The sequence below is a fragment of the Rutidosis leptorrhynchoides genome, chromosome 7 (assembly GCF_046630445.1).
Source record: "Rutidosis leptorrhynchoides isolate AG116_Rl617_1_P2 chromosome 7, CSIRO_AGI_Rlap_v1, whole genome shotgun sequence".
Lineage (NCBI taxonomy): Eukaryota > Viridiplantae > Streptophyta > Magnoliopsida > Asterales > Asteraceae > Rutidosis > Rutidosis leptorrhynchoides.
The window spans coordinates 60,942,255-60,959,597 of NC_092339.1; the positions used below are offsets into that span (position 1 = coordinate 60,942,255).

Genomic DNA, 17,343 nt, shown 5'->3' on the forward strand with positions numbered 1-17,343 from the left:
AAAGATAGATCTATTGGGCCCAACAAGCCCCATCCAAAGTACCGGATGCTTTAGTACTTCGAATTTATCATGTCCGAAGGGAGTCCCGGAATGATGGGGATATTCTATATGCATCTTGTTAAAGTCGGTTACCAGGTGTTCAATCCATATTAATGATTTTTGTCTCTATGCATGTGACGTATATTTATGATAACTGAAAATGAAAATCTTGTGGTCTATTAAAATAATGGAAATGAATGTTTATGATAAATTAATGAACTCACCAACCTTTTGGTTGACACTTGAAAGCATGCTTATTCTCATGTATGAAAGAAATCTTCCGCTGTGCATTTGCTCATATTAGAGATATTACTTGGAGTCATTCATGACATATTTCAAAAGACGTTGCATTCGAGTCATCGAGTTCATCAAGATTAATATTAAGTCGATTATAGTTGGATATATTATGAAATGGTATGCATGCCGTCAACTTTCGATGTATTGAAAGTTTGTCTTTTAAAAACGAATGCAATGTTTGTAAAATGTATCATATAGAGGTCAAGTACCTCGCGATGTAACCAAATGTAATGTATTCGTCCAGATGGATTAGGACGGGGCACTACAAAAACGACGCGTATTATCTAGCCGGTGGTGGCCCACCTCCAACAGGTGGGAAAAAAGCAAACCTTAGTTATTGTATCAGATCAATAATATCTCAGTTGGCTGATCAAGAAACTGGACATCTAAGGTTCCACCTTAATTTTTACTTACACTTTATCAACTATTATGAAGTATATAGATCTTTTAATGATGTTTCTTGCATAATCAGGGCAATTAAGAAAACAGTAAAAGGATTTGCAAGACCGTTGATGAATCTAAGCTCAGAGTCATTTGCAACCATGGTTAATAACGCATTCGAAGAACCCTTACATCCACCCTTCGATCCTTATGCTAATGACATCAATTATCTTCTTTCGTGTTACATGATTCCTACGTCGGCCTCACAGGTTACGTAGGAATAAATTCGAAACTCCAAAGTCCCGTATCCTTAAAGGTATATACATAAATAGTTTTTCCGTTTTTCGTATCTTTCATTTCAAAGTTTTTTTAATAAAAAAACTATGGTCATGATAAGCTTGTAGCTGGTCTACTGGGAGTTGAATCTGGCCAAGATGCAATAATCAGAAGTCTTTTGTATGAGAGAGCACACCAATTAGTGATCCCATATGGTATTACAGTTGCCGAGTTTACTATCAAGATTTCGAAACTACAAAATAAGTTAGGCCGAGATGGTAAAAAGGATGAAGGGGTCTTCGCCCCCACTCCAGGGACACACGGAAATATACTAGCAGGAGACAGTGACTCGCTATCGTACGGTCTAGGAATAGTGCATGGAAGTGGAAACGAACAAGTTCCGGGTGGATTTTACCCTAATGGGTGCAGTGGGATGATTGCTAAACGACATCTAAATAACTAATTATGTTATGGCTTAATAATAGTTCATTCGATACCTCCATAAAATGATGTTTATGTTTATGTTTATGTTTATGTTTATGTTTATGATTATGATTATGATTATGATCTTAGCTTATCTAAATAACTAATTTTGTTTTATCTTCATGAATTCAACTCATCTCCAATGTTGGAAATAAGGAAAATAATGTAAGACAGTTAATACATAGTTTAAAATATGGTTATGTTAGTGATCAGACAGTCATTATATTTACCATAATTAGAAACTAAATTGGCTGAAGCACAAGTTCATCATACTCCTCTTGATATTTAGCTCTCTTCCTTCGCAAAGGGAGCAGTCGAGAAATGAATCTTGAAACTCGGCTAAAAGGATCTTGTAGTCCTTCCATCTCATAGTGTCCAAAACGCCAATCCCGGTCGATATAAGGACGCGATATTGGTTCATCTAGGCCTCCTGTGAATACAATAAAAATCAATTACAAAGGAAATCAGAACATTTAAAATTTGGTTACAGATTAATAGTATAATAATAGCACAAAAAGGCAACACACGAATACCTGCATACATAAGCCCGTGTTTGTTTACTGCACGGTAAAATGGTCTTGTTTTCTTTTCTCGAGCAGCTTTTTGAAGTTCGTACCATGCCTTGTCTCTGTCCTGACGTGTAACTTTACCCGAACTCACCACCTGATACATATGTAGGACAATAAATAAATTTACTAGAAAGAAAATAAAAGAATTCAAAAGTGAAAGACATGATAATGAATGAGTTATACCTTGGAGAACAGATGGTAAGAGGGACGTGGGACCCGTGCAAGATCATTGAAGCGGTCAACTGCCACAAGCCCAAACTTAGGACCGTAACCGTCAGCCCACTCCCAGTTGTCTGAAGTGGTCCAAAACAAGTACCCGAGCACTCGAACACCCTGAATGGTTAGCATTGAACATCCACAGTAATTATAAAGTCAAAATAAAATTTGTTTTCAAATAAAATAAAATAAAATAAAATAAAATGTAAAGATGGCTAAGTTAAACAGTCAAGGATGCTACTTTCCTGTTCTTTTGTTTTCTTATAACTACCTACTCGTGTGCTATTTATATTTTCAAAAAATATATAAATTCCATAATAAATTATACATTGAAAAATAGATGACAAACATACCATCATCATAGCTCCATAAATGGCAAGTAAATGTTCCAAAATGTAAGGCTTCCGTATCAAATCAGTCTCATCAGAGATGCCATTTTCGGTGATAATAAACGGAATTTTGAGATGTTTGTATCGTTCATGAAAATGCAATAGAACTCGAAACAAACCATCTGGATATACACCACGTCCCGATTCACTATATTCATCGGTCTCAACTAGCTTGAGTGCAGGACCACAGACCACTTCCTGATAAACAAAGATTTTTTATTTTTTTATTTTTTTTCGGAAAGACAACTAAAAACAACTCTTCAATTCTCAATCATACAAGTTAACCTTTTATAGAAGGCCAACTGCAATCAACAACAACTTACTTTTACTTGATTATTGATTTAAAAAACTGAACTTTTTAAATGCTGACACCCATAAGCGGTTTTAGTAATAACCATTTTTAAAGTCCAACTGTTGCTACTTATTTGCTCTTATATAAGTTAGTTGTGCAGTTGGAAATTGTTTAAAGAAATTAGGCCATAAAAAACAAATAAAAATGAATAATATACAGAATTTAAAGGAGTACCTGACCATAGTAATTTAATCCTATAAAGTCCATTTTATCAGATATATCGTCCAAGAAGGGGAAGAGAGTCAAAGAGTTGGCAAATGAAACAGCAGCAACATCAAAGAGACCATATGGGCGCATGAAAGAAACATGGTGTGCAACTCCCACTATTGGGTTTAACAATACACTGCAACAAGTAGTAATAAAATTTGAAAAGGGAAATAATACAGATAAGATGCACTTAGAAGTGCATCTGCATAATTAAATACATTGACAAGGTGTTAAATAGCTGAAATTGTTATATAAACAAAGGCCAATGTGTAGCGACCCGACCAAAACCGTTATTGACGGCGTCGTTAACTTAGGTCCCGTTGCGTGGTCGTAGTCCCTATATGAGACTCGTTTGACCAAAATTATGTCGCGTTCATTTGAAAGGTACAAAGTTATAAAGTATGAATGAAATAACTTGCGACATAATTAGTTTAAAAACACAGTTGCTATAAATAGCGTAAGTATGTAAACAAAAGTTTGAATCCAAAAGTGCTATCCCTAGCGTATGCATGCATGGTTGACTCCAATCAAGTAATCAAAGAGTGCGGAAGCATGTATCAAGTAGCCAAGTATGAACCTGAGAAAACATGTAGAAAACTGTCAACGAAAAACGTTGGTGAGATCATAAATGTATTTGTAAAAGTATACTTTGAACCACAATAGTTTGTATAGATGATTATCCAAATCGTATTTATTCTAAAGAATGTAGTTTGTATTGCGAGCACCCAATTACCAAAGCTTAACTGAATCTTCCCTCTGAATTTTGAATATAGTGTTAGAACATACACTATGCACGTTGAAATTATATTTCATCCACTAACGGTAGCGAACCGTCTGAATGAGGGTTCGTTAAACCCGTATGGCCACACAACATAATCACTCGCTTACACTTACACCCTGCAAGTGGAACTAATGATAATTGGATTGAGGACTTTTGTTCTAACTCGTCCGTATCTTTGTATTCGTATTTGTGTTCAAAGTATAAAAGTATGAAAAGTATATATACATGTGAAATGTATATAAGTATGTAATGTATATGTTTCTCAGCCCACGATTTAAAAGAATAAAAGTTGTTGAAAAGGTGGGACTATGATCTCACCTCGAGTGCACGAGTATAAATGTACTTCACAAAGTAAACGTGTGCATGAATGTTGCTTAGCCTTGACCTAAACAAGTAAGTTGTATCAATTAACCGGTTACGACACAAGGTCGGGTGAAATGTGTTCAATTAGTCCTATGGCTCGTTACGACTCGAATAGTATAGCATGTGAATCACGTTGTCAAGTTTCATGCAAGAATCAAGTATAAAAGCATGTTAGAACGATTGTAATAAAGTTTGAGTTGACATTTCAAAACCTTACCATTAGAAAGGAAATCTTATTACGTTTCCAACGATATTTGATTCATCGAAAACGGAGTTACGGTCAAAAAGTTATGGCCAAAACAAGTTTGCTGAAGTTCGGATGAAACAGGCAATTGTCACGGCGCGACAAATTGCTCCGCGGCGCGACAAATGCCTATGTTGAAGGTCAGAAAGCCTGAAAAACATGTTCTAAAATCACCCTTTGGGCCACGGCGCGACAAATTGCTCCGCGGCGCGACAAATAACGTGGTCTGGTGCCTGGTCAGTTTCAAAAGTTCAAGTCTTGATCCAAAATTCAATTTAGCACAAAACGCAAACCGTAAACACTTAGAATACGCATCTTATATCATTGGAAAGCTCTTTTGACAAGGAATACAATTAACTACCTTTCACAAGCACAAACATCAATTACTATAACCGAAAACTCGTCAATTGATCAAGAAGGGTTTATTTTCAAAGTTTCAAGTTCGTAAAACGTATTTTATGATTCGGGAATCCAATTTACACATACGATATGCCGTTTTGAAGGTAATGAAGCATACATTACAACTAAACACTTACTAATAACATTTCATGGCATTCGAAACATTAAAAGCTCGTTTTAAGTCTATCAAACCCTAACCACAATCCGCAAAAATCAATATTCATGTTTTTGAAGTTTCCTTAATCAACCTACGCATCAAAACGAAGCTAGTGATACTAGTAACACAATTAAAACATGAACTTTAACAATTTAACAACATTAACTCATCCAAAATCAAAGATTTAGCACACCCATTTCAAATGTTCAAACTAGTTACTCAAAACAACGAATCGAGCAAACAAAACATATATTCATGTTATACACGAGCCATAGACACTAACTAACACCATTTCAAGTCAAAAACACGAATTTAAAGAAATCTAGAGTTTTAGAAATGTTACCCAAACGAGATGAAGTTTGTATCAAAATGTAGAGGATGAAGAGAGGATCACGAAAATGTAATCGGATTTGTTGTGAGCTTCCAAGATTGAATTTAGATGATGAATGATTGAATTTGGGTGTTTGTGTGTGTGTTCTTGATAGAGAGAAAGAGAGAGAGGTGGAGGTGATTGAATGGAGGAGGGTGAAGGTTGACTAGTTGACCTAGTCATCTCTTTGCCCTCTTGGCAAGTTTAGTCCCTCAAGTTTCAAAGCGGGTGCGGGAATTAACCAAACGAACATTTTAAAAACGCTCGAGTAGACGAGTGATGTTATAATTAAATAGCGGGAATATAATGAACGTTACTCACGGAAACTATTAATTTAAATACGAAAGATTACGTTTTTTTAAAAAAAAAAAAGACGGTGTTAAAATTAAATTTAACGGAAAAACGCGGGATGTTACACAATGTGCTCAGCAAACTGGCTTAAAAGGAAATTGGTCAACTGGGTCGAAAGTTGCCCAAGTGTACTGTACGCATAAAACCTCTAAATTTCTTTCTTCATTCTAAAAAATTGAAACCTCCCAAAGTTCTCTACAACAAACTTGTACTCCATATATTCTAAAAAAATACACTTTATGTAACAATCATTAATACACAAATTATTTACATAATAGTAATATATTTTCAGATAAGAAGTCCAGATCAACCCATTTAATAAATTACCATTTACACAACACACCTTTTGACAACCTCTATCACATGTATCAGTAATAGAGAAATCAATTAAACCTAGTTATACAAGTGATAATTACAGTTCTGAACTAGGTTATCTAAAGTGGGACGATAAACATTTTATTGAATGTCCAAATGAACGCACATGCCTTCACTATAGACCATCTTTTCTTATGGTTATATATTAGAACTTACTAGCATACATAACAAAGTACAAAAATTCAATTATAATAGTTTTAAAGAGAAACCTATGTTCATGAATGTAGTCATAGGCCTGAGAATGAGCAACAGCAATCCAATGCATAGACTGCTTAAAAACACCAGTTGGTAAAGCAGAAGTAGCAGCCTCCAACATGTCAGGATGACCACCGGGCCAAGCACCGGCACAATACGTCAGCATACAGAACACATGAGGCTCGTTAAACGTGACCCAATAGTCCACCAGCTCAAATACATTGTCAACAACCACCCTACAACATGTTCCATATTGTCACCCAAAAAACATGATTTAGATGTATACAAGGTTATGTTGTATAGACTAACCTAGTAAAATCCATAAAATAGTTTACTGTTTTCTCTGACTTCCATCCTCCATATTCCTCAGCCCATGGCGGCAGTGAGTGGTGGAACAAAGTCAACATAACTTTCATACCATATGATTGAACTCTACTGATGATCCATCTATATCGCTCAAGTGCTGCAAAATTAATCTTATGGAAATTTCATAAATAGAAAGAAATATATAAATAAATTAAAGAGGAAAAGTGTGCATTATAGATATATTATAAACTTCTTACTGATTTTTTCAGTCCATCGACCGGCTCCTTTGGCATGATTCTAGTCCAATCTATTCCCATTCGGAAGACTTTAATGCCAGTATCTCTAGCCAATTTTAATTCCGTATCAGGATCGGACCAAAACCTTAATCTCTCCTCCCTGTAAAAATTATACAATACACTTAGGGACTGTTTACTTTCCACTTAATGTTCTGTTTATGTACAGCTCTTCTCTTAATTCAGTAAGTAAAATTGTTGTGTCTTTGTCACTTAATCTGTCACTTAATCTGGAAATTGGTCTGTTTCCAAGAGACGTAGAATCAGACACCCCTTCCCAATAAGAGGCAAATGAAAACATAAAATCTATGATGAACTGAATATGTACAAACGAAAGCCTACTGACACAAACTCTATTCAGGCTTACGGGTTTGGAATGTTGTGCCATGCCGCTACATTATGCTGTGCAGGTTCACTTGATGTGGATTCATCATCTTCACTTGATGAGGAGTCATCCACTTCAATATATTTCATGAGCCCTCTAATTTTTGCTTCCATTGCTACCCTAAGAGATTTTTTCTTCTTCGAAGGTGCAGTAGCTTGCTGAGATCCACCATCACCAGTTGCAGAACCCATTATTGCATCCGCAGTTTGCGTCTCTTGTTTGTCAACAATCTCATTCTGTGCAAACTGAAGCCAAGCATCATTGAGCCCATCTTCAACATGAGCTGGTGCTGTTGCCAACCCGAAAAAGAAATCTTCTTCCTCTTCTACAGAACATTTATCAAATTGTAAGCACTTATATTATTACAGAAACATGTTGTTACAACATCGCATCAGTCATCAGATTGCCACTATAATTCAGAATATTTAACCCAAGCACATAACTCAAAGCCTTATTGAAACAAAAACAATTAAGCATGTGATGCTTCTAATTCTAGTACAATAAAGGGTTTAAGCTGCTCGATAGCCATATACTTTTTTTTTGTTTCAGTGTAAGCTATATACCAAAAAAAAAAATACTAATGTAGGTCACATACTTTCAAAAAATGTATCGATGTAAACAAAAGGTAACTTGTTACCGGCTAAACAAGTTACCTTTTGTTTACATTGATACACTTTTTGAAAGTATGTGACCTACATTAGTATTTTTTTAGGTATATAGCCTACATTGGGAAAAAAAAAAGTATAATTTTTTTTTTCAAGCTCAATCTACAAAATCGATCAACGATGATTCTCTCAACAAATTGACTTCAGAAGATTAGTGAATCATAACATCAAACGAAGTTTAGTACATCATTAGAACTAATAATCAAAAATAAATTCATAGAGTTTGATCTCGAGTTCATCCTTCACCGAAATCGTGCCGGATTTGAGCTCCGGATCAATCTGAGAGGTTATAGCGAAATGTAAAAATACAGATGTGATCGAAATCTCTTCGTGAAACAATCTGTAAATTTACAGATCTTAAAGATGAAGAAATGAATCCGAATTTCAAAGTGAAAGTTTTGGAAAAAAAGTCAAATGAACTACCTTATTTATCAGGTCAACAAGCTAAGTTGGATTACATTAACACATTTTTTCAAAGTTTATGGCCTACATTGAAACAAAAAGAAAATATATAGCTACTGAGTAGTAGCCTTAACCCTACAATAAAATACAAGCCCTAACTCATTAATATAATATTTTCAATGGGAATCACACCTTTTAAATGTGTCGTGGGATGAAATTGTTTCATAAGCACCTTAATGTAATACGAGTATTTGTTTTAGAAGTGATTATGTTTATTATTATTTGCAAGCCACGGTTGATAGATCCCTGTATTTTAATAATCTACTGCACTTATTATTTCCAGTCATATAATCAATTTTCGAGTAATCAATTTCATAATAGTTGCAACAAAACTATCTAATAAAAGGTACATGTGCATAAGTGCATTACTAACATAACCTACACCTTGCTGTAAGCACCTGATTACTAATATGACCCCTATTTTTAACTACAAACACATTAGGAGTATTTGATTTTCTCAGCACCTGATTACTAATCCATGTGCTTATTATTATAGTATGGAATAAGCGTTTGAATGACCGTTAATCTGCTTAGCTTATAGCGATTCAGCATTTTAAAAGTAACGGATTAAAGCATACAACTAAAATACTTTTGAAGTAGAGATTCAATAGATTATAAATATACCTTCGTCGGAATCTGAGCAATTGACGTTGAAAATGGCAAGAGTATCGGAAGTTTCATCAATCGGAGTATCAAATGGAGCGAGATTTCTTTTCCGGTAACGAGAAAATGAAACGGCGTTGGCGGCGACGGTGATAGAGAGTAAAACTCCGGCGAGTTTAGTTGCCGTTACAATGAGAGGTATAGGCGCCATTAACAGTGACGATTGTCCAACCTAGAATATACGTGACACGTGGACCTATGTTATCATGATTAGATGATGGTTACGGCTTTTACTTGATTTATTTATTTAAGCTCTTTCCCGAAAGGATAACATGTTCTCTAGACGATGTCGTATAGAACTTTACGTGATGCTACTCCTTCGATCCCATTGGCTATTCCCTATCTGGCTGAGTCCATTTGTAGGGGGTTTTTTTTTTTTTTTTTCCTTTTTTTTTTTTTTTTTTTTTTTTTTTTGGGTATTTTTATGACTATAATGTGTTAATTTTTGGTGCGGATAATTGGTGGTGTTAGTTTTGGTATGGTTGAGGAGTATTGTGATGGTAATATGGTAGGTTAAAATATAATTCGGTAAGTATTAAACAGGGATAAACATAATATTGATTAAAATAATTTAAACTTAAAAAATAGCAACAAACGCCGGTTGTCTTCCTCGGCGGAATCCAACCAACGTTGGCCAAAACCATGAATCCAACGCTGCGATACGGCTCATCGTCGCGTTTCCGGCTCGGATCGGACGGGCATTGCCTAGCCCCGATAAAAATGGTCTAAAGAGTAGCATGTTTAGCTTGGATAGACACCAAATTGTGAAAAAAAAGAACTTGAGCAAAATTGGCTTTCGATTGCAGTCTACGATAGTAACTCCGTCCTAAATCTGTTGCCCACTATTTCATTTTAAAATGTCTCAAATTAATTAGTGACTTCCATAAATAGATAAGAATAATGTGATAACCCAAATTCTATATGATCATTTATAGTGAATTAGCAAATCTTCCACCGTTTAGGGTTCCTCAGAACACCACACACAAAGTGTGTCTTGATCAAATGGGATTATGTTACGATGGCTTAAAATGTGCTTCACGTTCCAGTTTGTCTTTCCTAGTTTACCTTTGTCATATGGGTGATGATAAATTCACTTAGCTTTTTGACATATCAACTTTTTTCATGCAATAAGTGTTTGTATTGTACAAGTGTACAACTTTTAATGCATAAATGTGAGTGAATCTATCAAATACTTAAGTGGAAATATCACCTCGCAATATTAGTAATCATAAATTCATCTATAGCAACCACTACATTATAAGATGACTTAGTATATTGATATCCTTAGATTCAACATGGTCAGTAGCATAATATATTGAGCTCTTTAAAACACTAGTGAAATAAACAATTAAAACCATTGACATCGTCAAAATCCCGTGTCTTCAACCATTTCAACCCATTCGAAACACAAGAATATTGAGCGCTTTAAAACAATTGATAACGATAACTAACTGCATTATGCATCAAGATGAATCAAGATTTGTCCTGTAGTCCAAAAAAACCGAACTCCAAAATTAATACAAGCGCCAATCCACCGAACACACGAAAAAGGCGAACACATGGATCGGAAGACAATAAAGTAGAAACATGCCAAGAAAACAAGCTGGAAATCTCAACATGTCCAAACCAGATAATGCTTCAACGAAATATAGGTCAGACACCGATGAAAGTTACCACCGAGCAAGGGAAGAGAACCAGGACAAGAAGGCAACATAAAAAACGTCAAGATGTAGTTGTGACCAAAAACCAATGACAACCTTGAAAACAATCTACACTTCAACCTCCACACACCATCCAACATCGTCGAGCTAACTCTGTTATACTCGTAAACAAGCACACAACAATGAACCCAACACCTAACCCTACCAAGATCACCACTATTCTCCTCGAAATAAACCCATAGATGAACATCACAAGCCAATAGACCAAAACTGTGCAAACAAATAAAACAACAACAACAACAAAAAAAAAAGCGACTTAAGAACTTCCCCAAACCGAACCCACCGGCCCGTCAAGCAACACAAGATAGCATGAAACTGATTGAAGCAAACAAACAATCAAAGGAAAACAGCCAACAAAAAAGCCAATGCACGAAATAGTCAACCATAGCATCTTGCAATTCATCATTATTTTCCGACATTTGTTACTACTTTAGTAAGTACTTTCAAACCAAAATCTACATGTCTCAACAATATCGCAATTAAGAGACGAATTAGCATTCTCGAAACTTAACACAAATCCATAGCACATAAATCATTTTACACATCTTTAATAACATCAACAAAACATGAGTGAACAAGTGCTTGCGAAAAGCATAATGTACTTGCTAGGATGTGATGATAACCACAAAATGTTTAACTCATTGCCATAAATTCTCAAAACTATCAAATGTGAACAGCAAACAAAAACTGATTCGACATAAATCCATACAATAACCAACTTGTAAAATGCATCTCACTCACAACCTTCTTCCTCTCCTACCGCCCTTCCTACGCGTGCTATCAGTTGGAATCGGGGTAACATCCTCTGCAACAAGAAAATATTTGAAACCATGAACCCCGTCGTTAACACCATTAAATAGTAAGCAAGTGAGTTTTTATTGCACTGATTCTGATTTTGAATTATCACATTTGCACTTTCAATTTAAAAAAATATAATAATATTATTATCCTCAACATGCAATGACTTCTTAAATAAATATGAGTTTTTATTGCACTGATTCTGATTTTGAATTATCACATTTGCACTTTCAATTTAAAAAAATATATTAATATTATTATCCTCAACATGCAATGACTTCTTAAATAAATATGATAATGGACCAAATGTCAAGTACAGTTGTTATTTCTTATTCAATACTGTCCATATTTAATTAACTGAAAACTAAAAAATTGTTTTTGGCATTTGTGGGGGAAAATGTCATTTTAAAAACTCAGCTTATGTTTATAATTTAAAGTTTTTGGCATTTATGTATAAACGAGAGAAAAACAATTTCTTTATTGTGAAAGACCCAAGAGGAGTAAGATGTACCTATGCGACCGATTTTCATGCCAGAACGAGCAAGAGCTCTAAGAGCTGACTGGGCGCCTGGACCAGGTGTCTTGGTCTTGTTGCCTCCAGTGGCCCTCAACTTTATGTGAAGAGCATTGATGCCAAGCTCCTGCCAACAAAACAGAAAGGGTCAAACCACAACCTATACAAAAAATGGAATCAGTAAAGAATTAATATTTCATTGTTCAAGGAATTTATGTATCATTTGAAAACGTAATATAACTCTACAACAAGATCTACAGCATAATTTATAAGCATGTAGATGGAGAAAGAATGAAAAAAGTACCTTGCATCGCTGAGAAACATCTTGCGCGGCAAGCATAGCAGCATAGGGAGAAGATTCATCCCTGTCAGCCTTCACCTTCATCCCACCTATTACAAATTACTTAAAGTAATTAATATATAGCAAAGATGAGAAAAAATATCCTTGTTTCTCATAAAAAGCACGCAAAAACATTTAACATAATCTTCTAATATATAATTATTATTATAATAATAATAATAATAATAATAATAATAATAATAATAATAATAATAATAATAATAATTATTATTATTATTATTATTATTATTATTATTATTATTATTATTATTATTATTATTATTATTATTATTATTATTATTATTATTATTATTATTATTATTATTATTATTATTATTATTATTATTATTATTATTATTATTATTATTATTATTATTATTATTATTATTATTATTATTATTATTATTATTATTATTATTATTATTATTATTATTATTATTATTATTATTATTATTATTATTATTATTATTATTATTATTATTATTATTATTATTATTATTATTATTATTATTATTATTATTATTATTATTATTATTATTATTATTATTATTATTATTATTATTATTATTATTATTATTATTATTATTATTATTATTATTATTATTATTATTATTATTATTATTATTATTATTAGTATGCTAAATATAAGTAGTCATTTTCGAATTGCACATTTTTGCTAAACTTACCCAGTTAAATGGATGAAATAAAGGATCGTTAATACATTATTCATCTAGTCCTTTACTCAAAGCAGAAAAATTAAACATCAAGGCGGCCCAATAAAGGCTTACAGGGTCAATTCTTCAAGTATGTAACCGATCCACACAAATGTAGTTCTTTTTTTAGCGTTTACAGCTAAAATGCTTACATAGCAGTTACTATATGTGATCAAAGCAGATACTAAACAATGATACCTGTGATTCGGACCATAGTTTCTCTTCCAGAAATATCAGTCACATGCTGCAGTATAACATAACAAGTTAACACAAGCAAAACAGTATAAGATCGGTAACAAATACAGCAAAAAGTAAAAAAAAGAATAATAAAACTCACAATAAATGTGTCATTGAAAGATGCAAAAATGTGTGCAACACCAAAAACAAGCTCTCCTTCACGGGTAGCAGGTCCAAGTGTCACATTTTCTTCCTTTGGCTCTCTAACCTTTCTCTTCGACTATAATCAAATCAAAATCAATAAACAAACCTCAATCACTATTATTATTCATCTATAACTAATTTGCCTTATTACGAAGCATATAAATTAATAAATAATAATTCTACTTGAGTTGCAGAGTAACATAACACAAATACACAACATTATACAAAGTAATTAGACACTATTTTTAGATTACTGGTATAACAATTAGGTTGCGGATCAAAATTCATAACCATAATTAGCAAATTAAGTATACAGATGCAATAGTAATGCCATTTCATATCAAACATATGAAGCAATTAAGTCAGGACTAGCATCGCTGTATCAAATTATTCATAACTAAAATAAAATAACACTGCGGAGATGTAAAATTACGAATTCAAGGAAGCATTACGAAGTTAAGTTACGTTACCATGTTGAGGCGTTTTTCTTCAGATCAAAGTGCAGCGGCGTTGGTTGTTCACTGCAGGTCAATTAGATGATAAATAAAATAAAATTTGATGTGTTAGGGTTTCAGCATGTTTTTTTGGGCTCAAATTGGGTCGGCTGTTGGGCCTAGTTAATTAACCAATTAAGAATTATGGGAATTTTAAGCACAACCCAAACTTTTTTTTGACAGTAAGGAAATTCCTACGAACGAGCACTTTAACTCTCTCATAAATTGTAAACTTCGGGTAATTAAGTCACTCTAGTGCGAGACTTGTTATCGGGTGAATTGCACATCACGCACACTCTCTTTCTTTCTGAACGATTTGCCATATCCAGGAATCGAACTCGGGTGGTGTGTTTCATTGGACAACTCGGTGGCCACTCAGACAAGTCTGCGTGGTTAACCCAATATTATGTATAAATGTAAAATCTTTTCTTAGTTAATAAATATTCCTTCGTCTCATCTTAATAGTGTAGTGTAATGATGAGATCTCTTAAACTGTGTGTTTTTTGTCTATGGACTATTAATATGCGACGAAGAAAGTATATGTATATGTATATGTATATGTATATGTATATGTATATGTATATGTATATGTATATGTATATGTATATGTATATGTATATAAAGTTCAAGTATTATACTACTGAAATTTAATTTAATCATCAATCAAACGTACTTGGCTAGTCATTTAAATGGTTACTTTTAGAAGGTTTAAAGAAATGTCATTATTACTAGTGAAATGACCCGTGGAACAAGGGCTTGTTTAAACGAAACAGTTTAATGATATGTTTTACGTATTAAGTGAATGTAAATGTTAAAGTCATTTAATTTATTGCCCCGTGGAACCACAGATTACGACTAAGAAACTTGTCGCTGATTTTACAAACATAAAGTTCGCTCAAAGTTGAGTATTTATATTTATATTTTTAATAATAATAATAAATGCCTTTTAAATTTTTTTAGAAAAATAAAATTATAATTTAAGAGAGATTAATATTTCCTTTTATAAAAGATTTTGTATTATTTTTAAATTAAATTTATATATAATTATGATATCATCATTAAGAAAATTAAGCTTAATGATGACATCATCATTTTAGAGGTTTATTAGATTATATAGATTATACTGTTTTTTTGTTTACTTTTCTGTTTTATCTTATTAACTTTCACCTATTTTTTTTTTCTTGCGCGCATACTTTAAAAGTATAAAAAAAACTTTAGATATATGTTTTTATTTACGTATGAGTGAGCACAATACTAAAATTAACCATCCCATAAATTGTATTAACAATCAAAACCGAATTACTCAAATCGAACATATAGCAACGAGTTTGATTAACATGTTTGGATTAATCAAAGTTTGTGGTTTGGTTATGAAAATAAAGAATGCCAACATCGATTTAACTACTCCTCCCTATAAGTTTCAATTCGTTCCCCTATATTAATAGTTACACATTTAACTTCAATAATCGATGGTTTAACCCTCTATTTTTCTATCAGACGTGGAGTCGTGGGTTACTTAGCAACATGGGATTTGTGTGTGCCTGTTGTTCTACACGTTTAGGAGTAAATATAGAAGATGTGCATACACATTTATGAAAGTGCATGAAAATATATTCACCTTTTAACGTTAGCCATTTAGCCATTGTCGATGACGAGAGGTTGAGATATTTTTCTTTATTTGGATCTCTTGTATAAATTATCAGTTAGGTGATCGTAGTTGGAGACAATTTCATAACATTATTAAGAAGTGATAAATAACACCAAACTCTTATATGTGAATGTTAATCGGCTAGCTATTATACAATAATCATTGTTTTTTTTTGTTCATAAGCAGTTATTGATGGATAATCGTGTGTACTTTTAACAATTCAGATTAACGCAGCGGATAGTTAAAATAATAATCTTTTATTATTTTATGAACAAAATTTTACAAGATTAAATATTCACTTATTTAATGAAACATGCACACGATTAATCTTTCCCAATGATTCAGTTACACCACAATAATTGTCATGAATATAAAAACAAAAGAGGAGTTAACGGTGTACCTTTCTTGAAGAAACTGATGAACGGAGAGAAACCTACGATCAAAGGATATGATCGTCTCTTTGGATAGTCCACTACACTTTCGGACAACGCCAATGGATGCTAGTCCAAAACCAAGTACCAATATAATCAACCCTTGATTAATTGTACGTGTGAAACAATAAAAATAATAATACTCTTGTTTAGTTCGAAAAGAAGAAATATATATATTCTGTATATGTTTCTTCGCTCAGCCTTTTAAATGAAGAACAAAAGAAAAGTGATTTTTCTTTTATCCTTTTGCGTCAACAACACAAAAAGGAAGTATGAGACTTAATTTTATTTTTACGTTTTTATGCCACTCCATGAAACAACACATATGAGAATATATATATCACTAGGAAAATCTCTAAGATTTTGGAAGTATGTGCTATATATATCTTTCTTTAATAAAAAGTAAAATGTCAGGATACTAAGTATCCCATTTTCTATTATTATATGAACGTAGCCAACAAGCAAAAACACATATTAATATTTTATTAATTAATCAATTAAACAATTAATTAATTAATTGAATCTAACAAATTATATTGTTTCGTTACTTGAATAATATATATACAACATATACATATACTCTGTATATTTCATTTGACGTCTAGGTGTATGTATGTGTGACCCCAAATGCTCAAATGAATTTAGCCATATAGTTATATGTTGTACCTTGCACATTAATCTTACAGACTTCCACTTGTGCATTGTACAACACCAAGTAACTATACAAACAATGGATACCGTCTAGCAACAGGTCATTGTCCATAAATTCACATGAGGGTAGTTTCTCGAAACTGCTTATGGTAAGTGTTAAATGTCATTCGTCCTTTTGTTTCAGATACTTTAATTAAACTTGAGATATGGATCATCGGTCATTCTCATTTGTTTAACAATTTTATTTCTCGATCTTAGAACTGAATTAGATCACCAAATTAATTAAGTATCATCTTAATTACATCTGGGTGCGGCCACACAAATATCTTATTCAAAAGTATCTAACTCCAAACATTTTGGAGGAACAAATCCTATATTGCAAACACGTGTCTCCCACGAGCTTTACATTATACCCGATAATGGCCTTTATTACA

The 17,343-nt window shown here is 33.0% G+C and overlaps 2 protein-coding genes and 1 pseudogene across 2 annotated transcripts; 1 reads left to right on the forward strand and 2 right to left on the reverse strand.

Annotated features, from left to right (window-relative positions):
* LOC139859286 (desiccation-related protein PCC13-62-like) overlaps window positions 1-1,456 on the forward strand; it is a 46,177-nt pseudogene extending 44,721 nt beyond the window's left edge.
* A 122-nt stretch (window positions 1,457-1,578) lies between these two features.
* LOC139857286 (galactolipid galactosyltransferase SFR2, chloroplastic) lies at window positions 1,579-9,459 on the reverse strand. Its single transcript, XM_071846021.1, has 10 exons — window positions 9,180-9,459; window positions 7,411-7,753; window positions 7,008-7,146; window positions 6,754-6,920; window positions 6,459-6,680; window positions 3,177-3,345; window positions 2,615-2,848; window positions 2,229-2,378; window positions 2,010-2,139; window positions 1,579-1,906 (listed from the first exon to the last, which is right to left on the reverse strand). Exons 1-10 carry the CDS (start codon window positions 9,367-9,369, stop codon window positions 1,719-1,721), a joined length of 1,932 nt encoding a protein of 643 aa, XP_071702122.1. The 5' UTR covers window positions 9,370-9,459; the 3' UTR covers window positions 1,579-1,718.
* A 1,973-nt stretch (window positions 9,460-11,432) lies between these two features.
* Window positions 11,433-14,502, reverse strand: LOC139859287 (small ribosomal subunit protein uS11x-like). The gene is made up of 6 exons (XM_071848083.1): window positions 14,431-14,502; window positions 13,642-13,761; window positions 13,503-13,548; window positions 12,556-12,641; window positions 12,249-12,378; window positions 11,433-11,744 (listed from the first exon to the last, which is right to left on the reverse strand). The coding sequence occupies exons 1-6, from the start codon at window positions 14,500-14,502 to the stop codon at window positions 11,677-11,679; spliced, it is 522 nt and encodes a 173-aa protein (XP_071704184.1). The 3' UTR covers window positions 11,433-11,676.
* Window positions 14,503-17,343: the final 2,841 nt, after the last annotated feature.

Excerpts from the sequence above, each read along its gene's own strand:
- LOC139857286 (XM_071846021.1), bottom strand. The coding sequence starts at position 9,369 with ATGGCGCCTATACCTCTCATTGTAACGGCAACTAAACTCGCCGGAGTT. Across the intron at positions 2,849-3,176 it reads GATTAAATTACTATGGTCAG|GAAGTGGTCTGTGGTCCTGC; the intron begins GTACTCCTTTAA and ends TTTGTTTATCAG. Across the intron at positions 1,907-2,009 it reads ACACGGGCTTATGTATGCAG|GAGGCCTAGATGAACCAATA; the intron begins GTATTCGTGTGT and ends TTGTATTCACAG.
- LOC139859287 (XM_071848083.1), bottom strand. The coding sequence starts at position 14,502 with ATGGCAAATCGTTCAGAAAGAAAGAGAGTGTGCGTGATGTGCAATTCA. Across the intron at positions 12,379-12,555 it reads ATGTTTCTCAGCGATGCAAG|GAGCTTGGCATCAATGCTCT; the intron begins GTACTTTTTTCA and ends TTTTGTTGGCAG. Across the intron at positions 11,745-12,248 it reads CATGAAAATCGGTCGCATAG|AGGATGTTACCCCGATTCCA; the intron begins GTACATCTTACT and ends TTCTTGTTGCAG.